Source organism: Palaemon carinicauda, unplaced genomic scaffold (assembly GCF_036898095.1).
Source record: "Palaemon carinicauda isolate YSFRI2023 unplaced genomic scaffold, ASM3689809v2 scaffold114, whole genome shotgun sequence".
Taxonomy (NCBI): domain Eukaryota; kingdom Metazoa; phylum Arthropoda; class Malacostraca; order Decapoda; family Palaemonidae; genus Palaemon; species Palaemon carinicauda.
In genome coordinates, this window is record NW_027168638.1 from 297,501 (window position 1) to 311,315 (window position 13,815).

At 42.4% G+C, this 13,815-nt stretch overlaps 1 protein-coding gene across 1 annotated transcript in view; it reads left to right on the forward strand.

The window, feature by feature from the left end:
- Positions 1–3,044, forward strand: part of LOC137635334 (uncharacterized) — a 3,073-nt gene extending 29 nt beyond the window's left edge. Inside the window, exon 1 of the mRNA XM_068367805.1 lies at positions 1–3,044. This exon is cut by the window's left edge and continues 29 nt beyond it. Coding sequence (XP_068223906.1) covers positions 142–2,289 — 2,148 coding nt within the window. The 5' untranslated portion in view covers positions 1–141 and the 3' untranslated portion in view covers positions 2,290–3,044.
- Positions 3,045–13,815: the final 10,771 nt, after the last annotated feature.

The following is a 13,815-nucleotide window of genomic DNA, read 5'->3' on the forward strand; positions in this document are numbered from 1 at the left end:
TAGTTTTCATCCCAGGTATTGGAACAATCAATGAATTATTGAAGTAACGTTGCACTCTCCAAGGGAACGCGAGCATTGCTCGTAGGCGATGTTTTTGTCGTGACGTTCGACGCTAAATCGTTGTCATAGATTCCTAAGAAGATGCCGAAGCAACGAAAAAGCCGTTCGCAGAAGTGTCGGGCGAAAACAGAGGCCGGAAATGTCGCTGCTTGTACTCCAGTTAAGGTAACGACCGAGTCTAGTCCAACGAGCGACCCCAATCCTAGGTACGGAAAGGACTTGTGTCAAGAACAAAGAGATTCATCTTATAAGAAACAAAAAGATTCATCATCTAAGGAACAAGAGGATTCATCATCTCAGGCACAAAAGGATTCATCTTCTAAGAAACAAAAGGACTCATCATCGGAGAAACAAAAAAATTCTTCATCTAAGGAACCAGAGAATTTTTCATCTGAGGAAAAACAGAATTCTTCATCTGAGGAACAAGAGAATTCTTCATCTAAGGAGCCAGAGAATTCTTCATCTAAGGAGCCAAAGAATTTTTCATCTGAGGAACAAGAGAATTCTTCATCTAAGGAACTAGAGAATTTTTCATCTGAGGAACAAGAGAATTTTTCATCCAAAGAACAAGAGAATTTTTCATATAGGGAACAAGAGAATTCTTCATCTGAGGAACAAGAGACTTTTTCATATAAGGAACAAGAACTTTCTTCATCTAAGGAACAAGAGATTTTTTCATCTCAGGAACAAGAACTTTCTTCATCTAAGGAACAAGAGATTTTTTCATCTCAGGAACAAGAACTTTCTTCATCTGAGAAACAAGAACTTTTTTCATCTCAAGAACAAGAACTTTCTTCATCTCAGGAACAAGAACTTTCTTCATCTGAGTTACAAGAACTTTCTTCATCTGAGAAACAAGAACTTTTTTCATCTCAAGAACAAGAACTTTCTTCATCTCAGGAACAAGAACTTTCTTCATCTGAGTTACAAGAACTTTTTCCATCTCAGGAACAAGAACTTTCTTCATCTCAGGAACAAACGAATTCATGTGAGATAGAAAGCGCTATAACCAATTTATGCGTCATAGGAGATTCAACACTTACTGAGCTCAGAGAGTATAGTGAGAGAAGTTGGGAAAGTATTGTTGAAGTACGGCACTGGTTGGAAAAACCTGACAAGCCCGCAGCGGAAAAAGATCCTTCTAAACGAGGAGAACATGTCATCAACAACGGGGTTCTGAAGATTTACAGGGACGTCGTGGAAGAATTTGTTGCGTATGCTTTTGGAACAAACCTGAGACACCTGGAAAATAATGTATTACTGGAAGATTCCAGTGTCCTTCGAGCTATTAGAGAGCCGGTTCCTTGCGATGTTATGTATCAGATTTCTGACGTAATGGTCGTTCACTTACAGAGGTCATATATGGATAGCAACGCTAAAGCTTTCGGTGAAAAGTTAGATATAGTGAAAGGAGTTTGTTTTGGATACATGAGATCTTTATACAAGCCCTCTTATTTTTCAAGCCTAAATGGTATGGAAAGGAATATCGTTGCGCTAGTAGAGGATTTCATCAGAGGGGGATTTTTCATTGATGATGATGCCCTTGCCATCTGGTGTAAACGGCGTAATAGTATTCAAGTCTTTGAGCAAGCCAGAAACAAAGTTGAATCTATGCTCAGGAGACTCATTCCTCATCGCGGGAACAACCCACTATCTGACTGGGTCTGCGATCTATGTAAAAGACACGTCATCAGCGTTAGAATTCACAACATTTCCCGGGATGTTGTCGAAGAATTTGTTAGGAATGTTCTGGAAGGAAACCTAAAGCTGAGTGACCTAGAAAATAAGACGTTGAGCAAAAATTCCAGTGTTCTTCGAGCTATAAGAGAGTTGGACTGTCCCAAAGTTATGCATCTGCTTCGCTTAGAATTGGCTGTCGACATACGGTATGCGGACTCTTATCAGGATTACAGTGTGGCAGGGAAAATCCAGCAAATAAAAAAAGTTTTTGTTACCCATATGAAATCTATATACGGAAAATATGTTCCTCCTAGCCAGACAGACATAGTGCTTGTGGAGGATTTCATTGCAAATGAAGAGTATGTTGATAAAGATGCCCTCAAAATTTGGCTTGGCAATGGAAAAAACGCTAATACTTACAAGGAAGTCAGCGGTAGAGTTGGATCGGTGCTCAGGAGAATGATTCCTTGTGGTAGGAATAACCTGCTGGCTATCTGGGTAAATGAACTGTACAATGCTGCAGAAAGGTTACTTGAACAAAGGAGATAAAGATTAATAAGGAAAAGAAAGTAATTATATTCAGACAGTAAAGTCTGCGTGATGGTCATTGTATAATCAGTGATTTAGTCGTGTACGAATAATCCAAGTGGTGTTTTTGTTAAGTTAGAAAAGTATATAAGTTAAGGGGATCCCCCGCCTCATACATTCTTCGTTTTCTTATAACTTATGCCGGAGTTCGGTGGTGTTGGGATTCCTATCATTAAAGTATTGTGTATGTTAGTTAAGCTTCTTATAAAATTTAAATATAGAGTTTCTATGGCTGTAGTCATAGTAGTACAGGACAGGTTTGGTACAAGGTGCATCCTAAATACAGATCAGGTCACGCTATCGACCAAGTTTTTCCGTCAGTGCAGGCCAAACTAAAATTTAGAATAGTGCATAACCTGTATTATTTTCTTATTTAACAAATTTATTCTGTACAGACATAATAAGATTGGAAGTGAACACAAAACTGCTTGCCTTGAAGCATGATCATCGCAAGCTCTCCTGGCTAGAACAGTGGCAAGGCATTCGGCTAACATTCGCACAGCGGCAAATCGATCATACCCTGGGACTGGAAGGTTATGGCTGTTTTGAAACTCGATACCTTTAACATTTAAATATCATGGTGTCTGTTGTATAAAGTCCAAAATGATTAAGTATTCCTCCTTCAGTAACGTTAGTAATAATGTAGTAAATCCCTTATTATATAATTTTGACTGTATTTTCATAAAGAATAATCATTAAAAAGTGTCTACACAGAATGAGATTGATCTTAATTATCTCAGGGGCAGTTTGCACCACCTTTAAAATCTTTGTCATATGATAGAGGTTTCTTTTGCCATATGCCACTGAAATGAGTCAGGGAAATTGACATAGAAAAAGAGAATATCTTTTCTGCCTCACTAGTGTTTTTAAGGGTTCATAAATTGCTTTTGCTGTGGGATATTCTGGATCTTTTGTGGTTGGTATTTTACATATATCCACTCGAGAAGGTAAACTCAACAGAAGCTTGAACATAAGGACTTTTGGGTAACGGATGGCTTGACTTTAGCTGTTTGTGGACACACAATAACTTGAATATTGGAACTTTTGGGTAACGGATGACTGGACTTTAGCTGCTTGTGGACACACAATAACTTGAATATTGAAACTTTCGGGTAACGGATGGCTTGACTTTAGCTGTTTGCGGACACAAAACAACTTGAATATTGAAACTTTCGGGTAACGGATGGCTTGACTTTAGCTGTTTGCAGACACAAAACAACTTGAATATTGAAACTTTCGGGTAACGGATGGCTTGACTTTAGCTGTTTGCGGACACAAAACAACTTGAATATTGAAACTTTCGGGTAACGGATGGCTTGACTTTAGCTGTTTGCGGACACAAAACAACTTGAATATTGAAACTTTCGGGTAACGGATGGCTTGACTTTAGCTGTTTGCGGACACAAAACAACTTGAATATTGAAACTTTCAGATGCCGGATGGCTGGACTTCAGCTATTTGTGGACACACAATAACTTGAGTTATGGAACTTTCAGATGACGGATGGCTGGAATCTAACTGTTTTTAGACACACGACAACTTGAATACTGGAACTTTCTCATGACAGATGGATGGACTTAGCTGTCTGTGAACTCACAGAAACTCCGTACTGAAGGAATCACCATAAATGGCTGTTCAAAGAGTGACAATACGCCAGACATCTTTGAGGCGAGTCTTGTTAGTGTCGACACAATTGAATTTGAGACTTTTAACGCTGTTCAATTTATTTATCAAACTTTATTTCCCAGACCATCTAAGACTGGAAGATGCAAACTACACCAGAAGATGCATTAGCAACTCTCTGGTGGATATACGAGGTGCCTCACACTGAGGGACCTGGGGGAACCCAAACATAGAATAAGGCAACTAAAATCTTGCAGCCATAGTAATATCTGATGCAATTTATATTACAGGCATATGTTATTTTTACGCACGTAAAAATAATCTCCATTTGGTTCAGTAGTTGTGGTGATATTTATTCAATGGTTAATCTGTGTTTTATCTGAGTTAATTTCATTGTAATTAGTTCTAAACTTATATCAGTCATTTCTCAAATTTATCTTTGAACTTTATAGCCCAATCGGTTTAAACCTTAAATTTATATCTCTACACACGTGGTCATATTTTTCCTTAACTTGAGACAGTTAATCAATACGGTTCCTTACAATAGTTTGAATCTTTGCTCTACTCTTTTTTTGGACTTTATTGAAGTTTATTTTTTGCCAAAATTTGATGAGCGTTTATTTTCTTTATACAAGTTATTCACGCGACGACGGCTTCGTAACCATTTTCGTCTGCGTGCTATAAAGTTCTAGAAGTTATGAATTCGATTATGGTAATTGTTTTATTGAAGCCATATTTGTTCCTACATGTGATACAGACCAACGAACTTTAATAGGAGTATGATGTCGCCGAAGCCGAAACGGTTGTCAAATTTTAACAGGGTAAACATAGTTGGTCGCCAGGTGGCGGGTAAGTCCTGCCAGCCTGGCAGGTAGACTCTTAGAGCAAATTTTAGTTTGACTTGGATCACTGGAAAGTATAGACGTACTTCTTTGCGTCCTCATCTGATCGTTTTTAATTTTTTGCTTTTTCTTTCAGGATGAATATTTGGTTTTGAAGTCTTGTTTCAGGGATATTACCATTGGATTTGAAGTGTTTCCTGATAACTGTAATTGTGGTACTGTTTCTCTGCTACTTTTCACTACCCAATATACTTGTGTCTGTCTGGCAGAATGTCCGTTGTGTGTGTGTGGCTGACAACGTGAGACAAAGGAAGGTTTTCCTCGGACATTGCTGGTGCTCCGTCGGCAGTCCGGGGCCAAGTATAAAGAGGAGGAGCACTGTCGTTTTTGGCGTCAGTGTCTGCCGATCCGAGAATGCACTAAGAATGTATCATCACTACTCTGGAGAAAGTGAACTTCAAGTCTCCCTTCTCTTTTCATCTTCGCTATGACTTCTTCGAAGTTTTAGTAGAAAATATTATCGTGAAGTTCAGGAAGTCCAGTCAGTGGGAATAATATTCGCTTAAACTGTACCGTTTAAAGTGCTGTCACACTGTCTTTCATCATCTGAGAAACAAAAGATATCGTCATCTAAGGAACGAATGGATTAATCATCTTGCAGGAGAGAGAGAAGCAGTGAGTGCCTATGATATCTATATACATTCTACTGCCATCCCCCATCCCAGAGCTCAAGAGACAACAAACAAATCCTTGGATGTGGCACCTACCGAGAAAGGAATCATCGAAGGATGGGACGATCGATCAGCCTAACTCTTCGGAGTTTGTTTGGTTCCTTTGCATGGCTTCGTGGGAGGATTAATGTTGTATTAAAACCATCCACGTGGGGAAGCATCAAGGTACAAGGTTCAAGGGCTCTGGCCTTTACCTCAAATGCCAAGTCTCGCAAGTGACTTGTCACACGCACTACTGGTCAGGATGGTGAGTTATGCTCTTGGCCCTCTCCAGCCAGGGACACTTCCTGTATACTTAGCTAATCTCCTCTCCATATTCATGGGCAAAAGATCTGGCACGAGCATGATCGTTTCCACGCATGTGAGAGCCACCATCCGCACGAACACGATAATTTCCACGCTCACGAACTTCAATCCACAAGAATTTCACATGGACAAACTTCAAGAATTTCATGTGCACAATATTTTAAGCAAACAATCACTGATGCATTTCTCCTCGCTTACACATGGGAGTGACGGTATGTGCCTGGAACCTATTTTCTTAGGAGAACGACCGTAGTCCATTCTTGCCTTGTTTGCGAGGCGAGAGATTACAGACCAGCAAAGTTCCCTTCCCCGAGAATATGTTTTGGTAAATGCCTCATGTTTTTTTCAGACTTGTGTTTCAAAACATTGGTTCTTGCTCCATCCCTCCAATCCGAGTACATGATACTGGTGAAAATGGAATCTGCGACAGTTTTTGTAGCTTGTACAAACTACGAAATTTTTCATTCATGACCTTTAAGTTTCCCTCTTGCTTTTCAGTCGTGTTTCTACCTTCAAGGGAGCGTTCTGTTCATGTTCTCTTCTGGCTAGACAAGTCTCCTTTTAGTTATTCATCTTGGTCATCGTTTCTCATGGGTTTTGGCTGCATGCCACGATGGGAAGCCATATAATTAACAATCACAATCAGGAAGCATGCTATCGCTAGCCGAAATCAGGAAGCAAGCGATCTCTGGCCACAATTGGGAAGCATGTGATCACCACCCATGATCAGGAAGCATGCAATTGTTGGCTGCGATCGAGAAGCGCGTTATCGTCGGCCACGATCAAGAGTCATGCTAAAAGGAGCTTACACTCACTCTCCCGGTGATAGTTATCTTCAAGTCACCAGGTAACTAGCTAACCTATTCATGTTACCTGTTCCTTCCCAATGCTTCTCGATCCATAGTGGCCTATGTCACCAAGTAGTGAGGGACTGTTTCACAGGACCTGTGGAAGTTGGTGAGACAGTTTTTACAGCTTTGTGATGTCCGAGTTGCTTCATGAGTGGTGTTTATCCAGCATCTTCTCTGAGTGGAAGGCTTTTCACAAGCCACTGCACGGTAGATGTCTGGATACCAGTGCAGATCCTCCACGATTGGTTTCATAGATGGGATACTTCTTCAGTTGGAGCCTCTCTGCAAATAGCAATTGACTTCCTCATCTTTCTTCACTGGGAAAAGCAGCTCCCAGTCACTGCGGTGAAGTACTATCACACGACCCTTATCTGTGCTTATGAGAAGTTTCTAGAAGTATTATCTTCTGAAGGAACTTTGACCTCCTGAAGGGGATGTCATGATGTTCTTAGATTGCTTAAAAGAGCTTCTTAAGTACCCCTGAAGGAGGCTTCAGACCGTGATCCAACTAAATTACTATTTCTTCTTTCCTTGGCCTTGGCAAAGAGAGTGATCAAGTTGTACAGAATTTCATATGTTATTGGTCATTCTGAGGGTTACATGGAGGTCTCTTTTTTTATTTGTTACACAGTTCATTACAAGCAAACAGAATCCAGCAATCTGGGATTCCAGGCTTGCACTCGAGACATCTTGCTACTTTGTCCTGCGTGGGTGTTGCGACAATGCCACATGAGAACTCAGCACTGTAGACCTGATCACCAGAGTCTGTTTCTAAGCTATGAAATACTATTTCCTTCTGGCCAGAGAACTTCAAATCAATCAATCAATCGATCTGGCTTCGTGAAACCATCAGGCACTTCTATTACCATTGGATTTGAAGTGTTTCCTGATAACTGTAATTGTGGTACTGTTTCTCTGCTACTTTCCACTACCCAATATACTTGTGTCTGTCTGGCAGAATGTCCGTTGTGTGTGTGTGTGGCTGACAACGTGAGACAAAGGAAGGTTTTCCTCGGACATTGCTGGTGCTCCGTCGGCAGTCCGGCGCCAAGTATAAAGAGGAGGAGCACTGTCGTTTTTGGCGTCAGTGTCTGCCGATCTGAGAAGGCACTAAGAATGTATCATCACTACTCTGGAGAAAGTGAACTTCAAGTCTCCCTTCTCTTTTCATCTTCGCTATGACTTCGAAGTTTTAGTAGAAAATATTATCGTGAAGTTCAGGAAGTCCAGTCAGTGGGAATAATATTCCCTTAAACTGTACCATTTAAAGTGCTGTCACACTGTCTTTCATCCTCTGAGAAACAAAAGATATCGTCATCTAAGGAGCGAATGGATTAATCATCTTGCAGGAGAGAGAGAAGCAGTGAGTGCCTATGATATCTATATACATTCTACTGCCATCCCCCGTCGCAGAGCTCAAGAGACAACAAACAAATCCTTGGATGTGGCACCTACCGAGAAAGGAATCATCGAAGGATGGGACGATCGATCAGCCTAACTCTCCAGAGTTTGTTTGGTTCCTTTGCATGGCTTCGTGGGAGGATTAATGTTGTGTTAAAACCATCCACGTGGGGAAGCATCAAGGTACAAGGTTCAAGGGCTCTGGCCTTTACCTCAAATGCCAAGTCTCACAAGTGACTTGTCACACGCACTACTGGTAAGGATGGCGAGTTATGCTCTTGGCCCTCTCCAGCCAGGGACACTCCCTGTATACTTAGCTAATCTCCTCTCCATATTCATGGGCAAAAGATCTGGCACGAGCATGATCGTTTCCACGCACGTGAGAGCCACCATCCGCACAAACACGATAATTTCCACGCTCACGAACTTCAATCCACAAGAATTTCACATGGACAAACTTCAATGCACAAGAATTTCATGTGCACAATATTTTAAGCAAACAATCACTGATGCATTTCTCCTCGCTTACACATGGGAGTGACGGTATGTGCCTGGAACCTATTTTCTTAGGAGAACGACCGTAGTCCATTCTTGCCTTGTTTGCGAGGCGAGAGATTACAGACCAGCAAAGTTCCCTTCCCCGAGAATATGTTTTGGTAAATGTCTCATGTTTTTTTCAGACTTGTGTTTCAAAACATTGGTTCTTGCTCCATCCCTCCAATCCGAGTACATGATACTGGTGAAAATGGAATCTGCGACAGTTTTTGTAGCTTGTACAAGCTACGAAATTTTTCATTCATGACCTTTAAGTTTCCCTCTTGCTTTTCAGTCGTGTTTCTACCTTCAAGGGAGCGTTCTGTTCATATTCTCTTCTGGCTAGACAAGTCTCCTTTTAGTTATTCATCTTGGTCATCGTTTCTCATGGGTTTTGGCTGCATGCCACGATGGGAAGCCATATAATTAACAATCACAATCAGGAAGCATGCTATCACTAGCCGAAATCAGGAAGCAAGCGATCTCTGGCCACAATTGGGAAGCATGTGATCACCATCCATGATCAGGAAGCATGCAATTGTTGGCTGCGATCGAGAAGCGCGTTATCATCGGCCACGATCAAGAGTCATGCTAAAAGGAGCTTACACTCACTCTCCCGGTGATAGTTATCTTCAAGTCACCAGGTAACTAGCTAACCTATTCATGTTACCTGTTCCTTCCCAATGCTTTTCGATCCATAGTGGCCTATGTCACCAAGTAGTGAGGGACTGTTTCACAGGACCTGTGGAAGTTGGTGAGACAGTTTTTACAGCTTTGTGATGTCCAAGTTGCTTCATGAGTGGTGTTTGTCCAGCATCTTCTCTGAGTGGAAGGCTTTTCACAAGCCACTGCACGGTAGATGTCTGGATACCAGTGCAGATCCTCCACGATTGGTTTCATAGATGGGATATTTCTTCAGTTGGAGCCTCTCTGCAAATAGCAATGGACTTCCTCGTCTTTCTTCACTGGGAAAAGCAGCTCCCAGTCACTGCGGTGAAGTGCTATCACACAACCCTTATCTGTGCTTATGAGAAGTTTCTAGAAGTATTATCTTCTGAAGGAACTTTGACCTCCTGAATGGGATGTCATGATGTTCTTAGATTGCTTAAAAGAGCTTCTTAAGTACCCCTGCAGGAGGCTTCAGACCGTGATCTAACTAAATTACTATTTCTTCTTTTCTTGGCCTTGGCAAAGAGAGTGATCAAGTTGTACAGAATTTCATATGTTATTGGTCATTCTGAGGGTTACATGGAGGTCTCTTTTTTATTTGTTACACAGTTCATTACAAGCAAACAGTATCCAGCAATCTGGGATTCCAGGCTTGCACTCGAGACATCTTACTACTTTGTCCTGTGTGGGTGTTGCGACAATGCCACATGAGAACTCAGCACTGTAGACCTGATCACCAGAGTCTGTTTCTAAGCTATGAAATACTATTCCCTTCTGGCCAGAGAACTTCAAATCAATCAATCAATCGATCTGGCTTCGTGAAACCATCAGGCACTTCTACTCCCCAGATGATGTGTAAGGAAGCAGACCATCAAGGATTGTGGGCTTTCGAAATCAGAAGTATCGGTTCTACCTTAACATTCAGGAAGAATCTGTTCGGGGTCCAGTTCACAAAGGCCCACTACCTACAGTAATACACCAACAGCTCAATGGGTGTTGTAACAAACCCAACTCCCTCACAGGACAAGCAGCATCTCTAGCAGTTGCGATGTAAGTCCAGAGTGAAAGCTAAGAATGTCTGGTAATTTTTCCTTTCTTCTTCCCCTCCCTTGGGGTGTAGCAGTCTTGCTGCTAGCTTCAGCTAAGGAACAAATGGATTCATAATCTTCCAGAAGAGAGAGAAGCAGCGAGTGCCGATTATATCAGTACGTACTTCTACTGCCATCTCCCGTTGCAGAGTTCAAGAGAGAACAACCGAATCTTCAGATGTGGCACCTGTAGAGGAAGGAATCCTCGAAGCATGGGACGATCTATCCGTCTAAGTCTCTGGAGTTTATCAGGTTCTTTTGCATGGTTTCATGGGAGGAATTTGTGGCACCTGTAGAGGAAGGAATCCTCGAAGCATGGGACGATCGATCCGTCTAACTCTCTGGAGTTTATCAGGTTCTTTTGCATGGTTTCATGGGAGGAATTTTCTTTACAATTATGAATTGTATTTGAAGTGTTTCCCCCACCCAGTAAGATATAGATTCTTCATCGACTTACTATTTATGGTAATGGCCTACCCTAACTCCTATTGCATCCCTATACACAGGAGATTAAGGATTGACCTTTGCTCTCTTTAGAACAAAAATTCATTAACATTTCCTGGGTCAGTTAACAGGCCGGTTAAAGGGCAATGGCTTGTATTGTAATGCAAAATACAAATTTATTTCCTCTCCAGCTAGGAAAGGAAATAAAGAAATAAATAAACTGCAAAAGAAGTTATAAACAATTAAAATAAAATATTTTAGAAACAGTAACACAATTCGAACAATATTTCATACATATACTATAAAACTTAAAAGAAAAACAAGAGGAAGAGAGATAAGATAGATTAGTGTGTCCGAGTGTATCCTCAAGCAAGAGACCTCTACTCCAAGTTAAAGACAGTGGAAAATCGTGGTACAGAGGCAATGGAACTACCCAATGTTTTGGAAAAAATGTATGGGCTAAGAGCAAAGGTAGATAACGAGTCTCTTTAAGAGTCAAGTTCTCTTCTTAAACAGAAAACCGAGAATCACTACAAAATCCAATCGCGTATCTCGCGGCCAAAGAAACAAAATCGAATCAGGATTTGTTTGCGCACCTGTGAGGTGATAGGGAGATGTCAAACCTTGATTTGATTAAGTCTACCTTCTCTCTGGGGACAGGTGAGAGAGAGAGAGAGAGAGAGAGAGAGAGAGAGAGAGAGAGAGAGAGAGAGAGAGAGAGAGAGAGAGAGCCCAACTGATTGATTGATTTATTGGATACTATTCAATGGCTAAGTTTCTCTTGACGATTATTACCTCTGACGACGAAGAGGTTATATTTTCGACTTGATTTATTTGTTTGTTTATTTGTCTGTGTGTCTGTGGACAGGATTTGTCTGTGTGTCTGTGGACAGGATTTGTCTGTGTCTGTGGACAGGATTTGTCTGTGTGCCTGCAGCCAGGATTTGTCTGTGTGCCTGCAGACAGGATTTGTCTGCGTGTCTGTGGATAGGATTTGTCTGTGTGTCTGTGGAGAGGATTTGTCTGTGTGCCTGCAGACAGGATTTGTCTGTGTGTCTGTGGACAGGATTTGTCTGTGTGTCTGTGGACAGGATTTGTTTGTGTGTCTGTGGACAGGATTTGTCTGTGTGCCTGCAGACAGGATTTGTCTGTGTGTCTGTGGACAGGATTTGTTTGTGTGTCTGTGGACAGGATTTGTCTGTGTGTCTGTGGAGAGGATTTGTCTGTGTGCCTGCAGACAGGATTTGTCTGTGTGTCTGTGGACAGGATTTGTCTGTGTGTCTGTGGACAGGATTTGTCTGTGTGTCTGTGGAGAGGATTTGTCTGTGTGCCTGTGGACAGGATTTGTCTGTGTGTCTGTGGACAGGATTTGTTTGTGTGTCTGTGGACAGGATTTGTCTGTGTGTCTGTGGACAGGATTTGTCTGTGTGTCTGTGGACAGGATTTGTCTGTCTGCAGACAGGATTTGTCTGTGTGTCTGTGGACAGGATTTGTCTGTGTGTCTGTGGACAGGATTTGTCTGTGTGCCTGTGGACAGGATTTGTCTGTGTGTCTGTGGACAGGATTTGTCTGTGTGTCTGTGGACAGGATTTGTCTGTCTGCAGACAGGATTTGTCTGTGTGTCTGTGGACAGGATTTGTCTGTGTGTCTGGGGACAGGATTTGTCTGTGTGTCTGTGGACAGGATTTGTCTGTGTGCCTGTGGACAGGATTTATCTGTGTGTCTGTGGACAGGATTTGTCTGTGTGTCTGTGGACAGGATTTGTCTGTGCCTGCAGATAGGATTTGTCTGTGTGCCTGCGGACAGGATTTGTCTGTGGACAGGATTTGTCTGTGTGTCTGTGGACAGGATTTGTCTGTGTGTCTGTGGACAGGATTTGTCTGTGGACAGGATTTGTCTGTGTGTCTGTGGACAGGATTTGTCTGTGTGTCTGTGGACAGGATTTGTCTGTGTGTCTGTGGACAGGATTTGTCTGTGTGTCTGTAGACAGGATTTGTCTGTCTGCAGACAGGATTTGTCTGTGTGTCTGTGGACAGGATTTGTCTGTGTGTCTGGGGACAGGATTTGTCTGTGTGTCTGTGGACAGGATTTGTCTGTGTGTCTGTGGACAGGATTTGTCTGTGTGCCTGTGGACAGGATTTGTCTGTGTGTCTGTGGACAGGATTTGTCTGTGTGTCTGTGGACAGGATTTGTCTGTCTGCAGACAGGATTTGTCTGTGTGTCTGTGGACAGGATTTGTCTGTGTGTCTGGGGACAGGATTTGTCTGTGTGTCTGTGGACAGGATTTGTCTGTGTGCCTGTGGACAGGATTTATCTGTGTGTCTGTGGACAGGATTTGTCTGTGTGTCTGTGGACAGGATTTGTCTGTGCCTGCAGATAGGATTTGTCTGTGTGCCTGCGGACAGGATTTGTCTGTGGACAGGATTTGTCTGTGTGTCTGTGGACAGGATTTGTCTGTGTGTCTGTGGACAGGATTTGTCTGTGGACAGGATTTGTCTGTGTGTCTGTGGACAGGATTTGTCTGTGTGTCTGTGGACAGGATTTGTCTGTGCCTGCAGATAGGATTTGTCTGTGTGCCTGCGGACAGGATTTGTCTGTGGACAGGATTTGTCTGTGGACAGGATTTGTCTGTGTGTCTGTGGACAGGATTTGTCTGTGTGTCTGTGGACAGGATTTGTCTGTGTGCCTGTGGACAGGATTTGTCTGTGTGCCTGCAGACAGAATTTGTCTGTGTGTCTGTGGACAGGATTTGTCTGTGTGCCTGCAGCCAGGATTTGTCTGTGGACAGGATTTGTCTGTGTGTCTGTGGACAGGATTTGTCTGTGTGCCTGCAGACAGGATTTGTCTGTGTGTCTGTGGACAGGATTTGTCTGTGTGTCTGTGGACAGGATTTGTCTGTCTGCAGACAGGATTTGTCTGTGTGTCTGTGGACAGGATTTGTCTGTGTCTGCAGCCAGGATTTGTCTGTGGACAGGATTTGTCTGTGTGTCTGTGACAG